We start from the raw sequence: 5,075 nt of genomic DNA, 5'->3' as shown, positions 1-5,075 counted from the left end.
TCTTGACTCCCTCCCAATAGCTCCTTACAAGCCCGTGCCACTGCTCCCTTTGCAAATGTTGCACGTACCAGGTACTTCCTTCTAAGCCTTGTAGTGATTCAGAACAGAGGGAATAAGCAAAATGATCATAAATTTCCTAATTAGAGATTTCGCACCAAGACAAAAAGGTGTTAATGAGTTTAATTCCAGTGCCTGTCATTGTCCCTTTTTTCACACCACTTATTTACTAATGGCCCAGAGGGCTGCTCCCGTCTCTCCTTTGTTAAGATTTTAATTTGCCTTCTTTTCTGCCTTTGATGTAAAATTGTGACCTACAACTCTTTGAAGTCCCTTATTAGGAGGAAAATTAACTTAGCTTTTCCACTGTATCTGCCCACTGTTAGCCCAGACAAAATGTAGAGAACTCCTTAAAGATTCAGTACATTAGGAAAATTTTCAAGGTAGCTCTGGAAATGCAAATTTTAAAAAAAATCTAATAGACTTTTAAATCTATATTAGGAGAGGTAACCCTCGCCAGGGCCGGAGAGGGGGAAGGGAAGGAGGGAATATCTTAATAAAGAAAACAAAATGAACCCAGGCAAGGCAAGGCTGTAAATTTGAAAACCTGAAAAGGGGGCCTGGGGGGAGGGGGGGGAGCCTTTATTTTTAAATGTCACAACTTTTTCCTGTCCCTCTCGTGTGCCGCTCACAGCTGACACCCTGGCTTCCTATGCTCCGGGGGAGGGGGGGGGGGCTACGAAAGAAATTATATCTAAATCTATCTCTATATAATTAGAATACCATGAGGCAGGGTTAAACCTTTGTAAAACACACAACTGATTGGCGATCGCTAAAACGAGATTTGAAAGCAACTCAAATAAAAGATCGCGACGTCAGTAAACAGATTTAGAAAAAAAAAAAAGAAGGGGAAAAAAAAAAGCAGCTAGTGACAAACCCGGCGAGAGCGAGCTCTGGGCATGAGAGAGAGAGGGAGGCAGAGAGGGAGAGAGAGACTTAAAAGAAATAGGAGGGGCTTGCGAGAGACTAGAAATGTCAATCAGAGCCCAGAGTCCCAATAATCTCAGGCAATCTGTTAGGACCTGACCTGGGTCCACTCAGATCAATAGGAAAAGTGAGAGAAGAAAGAAGCGATCGGATCGTTTACCGCGGCGGCCGAGGACAGGAGGGAGCCCGCGGCCTCCGCGCACCCCCGGCTCCCCCCCCCGATGTCCGCCGGAGTTTGCGGGAGGCGCTGAAAGTGCGGGCGGCCGGCGAGGGCGAGCGACCCGGCTCCCTCCTCCGCTCCCGGCCCTGCTACTTTCTCCCCTTTCTCTCCCTTCTTCCTCTCCTCTCGTCTCCCCCCCCCCTCCTCCTCCTCCTCCCCCCCTCCCCTGCCCCCGCTCCCCCACCATGTCTTTTCCCCAGCTGGGCTACCAGTACATCAGGCCGATCTACCCGGCGGAGCGCCCGGGGAGCGCCGGCTCCCGCGGCGGCGCCGAGCTGGCCCCGTCCGGGACCCTCTCCAACGTGCTCTCCTCCATGTACGGCGCGCCCTACGCCGCCGCCGCCGCCGCCCAGGGCTACGGAGCCTTCCTGCCCTACGCCGCCGAGCTGCCCATCTTCCCCCAGCTGGTAAGAGGCCCCCCCCCACCCCGGGGCTCGCTGCTCGCTCGCTCCCCGGGACGCTCGGGCCGGGGCCGGCCCGGGCGCGGTGCGCGCTGGGGATCGGCCCCGGGGCGGGGGGGGGGGGGGGGGGGTCGCGCCGCCGGGGAAGACGCCGCCGGGAGGGCTGTCAGGGGAGACGGGGCGTTATCGCCGCCCTGCCCCGGGAGAGCCGCCGGAGAGGGGCAGGGCTGGAGCGGCGACCCCGCGGCTTCCCCCCCCCCCCCCCGCTCCGCCCGCGCGGTTTGACGGCTGCGGCGAGCGGCCCCGCCGCGCACACGCACCTGGGGAGCCGGTCCTCCCCTCCCGGGCACCCCGCGGGCACCGGCCGCCCGCCTCGGCCGGGGCGCAGCCGGTGGGGCCCGGGCTGCCGCGGCCGGAGAGCGCCCGGCGCGGCCGGGGCCGGGGCCGGGGCCGGGGAGCGCGGGGAGGCGGCTCGGCCCGACCCGACCCGGCCCGGCCGCCGCGCTGGTGCCGAGCGGGCTCCGCTCCCGGTAGCGGCGGCGGGACGGAGGGGCCCCGGGCCGGGCCCGGCGCGCCGTCTCAGCCGGGCCGCCCGTTCCCTCTCGCTGCAGGGCGCCCAGTACGAGCTGAAGGAGAGCCCGGGGGTGCAGCACGCCGCCTTCCCCCACCACCACCCCGCCTTCTACCCCTACGGGCAGTACCAGTTCGGGGACCCGTCGCGGCCCAAGAACGCCACCCGGGAGAGCACCAGCACCCTCAAGGCCTGGCTCAACGAGCACCGGAAAAACCCCTACCCCACCAAGGGCGAGAAGATCATGCTGGCCATCATCACCAAAATGACCCTCACCCAGGTCTCCACCTGGTTCGCCAACGCGCGGCGGCGGCTCAAAAAGGAGAACAAAATGACCTGGGCCCCCCGCAGCAGGACGGACGAGGAGGGCAACTCCTACGGGAGCGACCACGAGGGGGAAGAGGACAAGAGGGAGGACGAGGAGGAGATCGACCTGGAGAACATCGACACCGAGAACATCGAGAGCAACAAGGACGAGCTGGAGGACGAGCTGCAGGACGCCGACCTCCTGCACTCCGACTCCAAGACGGACTCGGAGGGCTCCGAGGGCTTCGAGGACCTGCCCGGCTCCGAGGAGCGCTACCTCAAGGCCGCCGAGGGGGAGCCGCACCACCTCCGCCACCACCACCTCCACCACCACCACCACCACCACCACCACCACAAGTGCGAGCTCCCCGGCGCCGCCGCCCCCGCCGGCCCGGAGCCCCTCAAGCCGCCCCTCCAGCCGCCTCCGCACCACCTCTCGCCCCCCTCCTCCGCCTCCTCCTCCGCCGCCTCCTCCCCGACGGACGGCGCTTTGGCCGGCACCCTGCCGAAGCCCAAGATCTGGTCGCTGGCCGAGACGGCCACCAGCCCGGACAACCCCCGCAAGTCTCCCGGCGGCGGCTCCCCGCCGGCGGCCGCCCCCCAGCCGCTGCCGCTGCCCCCCCCGCCGCCCCCGCCGCCCCACAGACTCGTCTCCTCCTGCCCCCTGGGCAAGTTCCCCAACTGGACCAACCGCGCCTTCCCGGCCCACCACCACCACCACCACCCGCCCCCGCACCCGCTGGCCTTACTGAACACTCCCCACCTGCTGGGGCTGGGGGCCGCCCCCGCCGCGCCCCCCCCCGCCGCCGCCGCCGCCTTCCCGCGGCCCGCGGACCAGGCGCAGAGCGCGGAGCCCGCCGGAGCAGGTGACCGCTGAGGGACGCGGCGGGGACGGGACGGGACGGGCCGGCAGCCGCCGCGGGGGGCTCGGCGGTGCTGCGCGGAGCCGCGCGGAGCGGCCCCGCGGGACCTCGTGCGCGGGGCCGAGGCGGGGGGCGCCGGCCCCGCGCGTTTCTCACGGTGCCCTCGGCCCGGCGCGGCGCAGCCGTCGGGGCGCAGGTGGCGGCGGGCGGGCGGGCGGCCGCGCGGCCCCCGGGGGCGGCGGCGGCGGCGGCGGCGGCGGCGGGCGGGGGGCCTCCTCGCCAGGTTAGTCTCAAACCCCGAGAATTACCTTCCTCCGACGGAGATAATTTTTGTTGCTGTTGTTGTTGCTGCTGCTCAAGTCGCCTTTGTGGGAAGGACCCGGCCGTAAGGCTCGCTCCGGGCTTGGTTGATTTTCCTTTTGACGGTCACTCCTGCAGCAAAGCAGTCGTTTTGTCGTATTTGCAACTTGCTGAGAAGAGATCTTAAGTCTAGAGGCTTAATTCAGGGATGGGGTGGGGGGAATAAAACGGGGGCTATAAAGGAACGCTTTTTTTTTTTTTTCCCTTCTCTTTTTAGATCGATCTAGTGCCTTGGAAGTAGAGAAAAAGTTAATAAAGACAGCTTTCCAGCCAGTGCAGAGGCGGTAAGAGATTGCTTCCTCCGTCTCCTAAGGATATATAGAGGGAGTTGTAAATGGTTAGCTTATTTTCTCCGCTTCTTTAGTTCCCTTTCCAGGGCGGTTTCTTGTTCTTCCTCTGCGTGCGCGGTGGGTTACTCTGGTTCCGTACTTTGTTTTTGCTGGTCTCTCCTCCGGACTTGGCGAGTGATTCCCGCGGGCAGGCCGAGTGGCGTTCGGTGCCGGCGGGGCGCGCGGTTGCGGTGCTGGGGGGTCGGGTGGCCCCGGGCCGGGCCGGGCCGGGCGGGAGCGCCTCGGGAACGGCCGGTACCGGCGGCCTCTCCCCGAGCACCGCCGGCCTGCCCGGACGCGAGTAGAGACCCGCCGGTGCCGCCTGGCCTGGGGGAGACATGCAGCGGCGGTAGGAAGACAATAAATTGAAATGAAAAAAAAACCAACCCCAGCTAGTGTGAAAACTGAAGAGGCTGAGCCGCGCTGTCCTGAGTTCGGCGCAGCAGTCACTGGAATCAATTACTCTTTGATTGATTGAAACCACGGGGATCGGGCCCGTGGTATTTTCGTAGCTAAATAAATTTGCCCGAAGTCGCTCTGAAAAATTTTTCTTTTTGGAAATCCGTTTCTAAAAAAAAAATAACAACAACAACAACAAAACTAGTGCTACCTACAGTTAAAAGTATTGTGCCAGCCCAATCTGACTAGAAATCCTATTAAATATTTTTTTTCTGTGTCATTTTTTTCCAGGCCCCAGAACCAACTTGATGCCGCTATGGTTCTATCGGCGTTGTCATCATCATAGTTAATTTTTTATTGTTGTTGTAATGACTGTAAAAAATCTCTGTATAGTTACCACTTGTAAGCATGTCCGTATATTAAAACTAAAAAGGAAAAAAAATACCCGCTTCTGTACTATCATCTGGATTAGCTGAGTTTGTGAGGTTTTTTGGAAGTCCAGTGAGAATTAGATGTTTCGATTTTTTTTTTGTTGTTGTTGGTTTTGTACATACAGTAAAAAATGTACATACGTGTGAACCAAATTGTACAAGAAAGTATATATTTTTGGCTAATAAAGAAACTGTTGCCACTTTGCCTACA

General features: G+C 61.1%; 1 protein-coding gene across 2 annotated transcripts; it reads left to right on the top strand.

Annotated features, from left to right (window-relative positions):
- The first annotated feature begins 803 nt into the window (after nt 1-803).
- Nucleotides 804-5,075, top strand: IRX3 (iroquois homeobox 3). Of its 2 annotated transcripts, XM_069793683.1 has the most exons (4): nt 805-1,611; nt 2,217-3,348; nt 3,923-3,989; nt 4,725-5,075. In XM_069793683.1, exons 1-4 carry the CDS (start codon nt 1,390-1,392, stop codon nt 4,777-4,779), a joined length of 1,476 nt encoding a protein of 491 aa, XP_069649784.1. In that variant the 5' UTR covers nt 805-1,389; the 3' UTR covers nt 4,780-5,075. The 2 variants fall into 2 exon arrangements, with proteins under 2 accessions (XP_069649785.1, XP_069649784.1); XM_069793684.1 differs by lacking the exon at nt 3,923-3,989 and having other exon boundaries at nt 804-1,611.

Source organism: Haliaeetus albicilla, chromosome 10 (genome assembly GCF_947461875.1).
Source record: "Haliaeetus albicilla chromosome 10, bHalAlb1.1, whole genome shotgun sequence".
Classification (NCBI taxonomy): domain Eukaryota; kingdom Metazoa; phylum Chordata; class Aves; order Accipitriformes; family Accipitridae; genus Haliaeetus; species Haliaeetus albicilla.
This window is presented reverse-complemented; position numbering and strand designations above follow the sequence as displayed.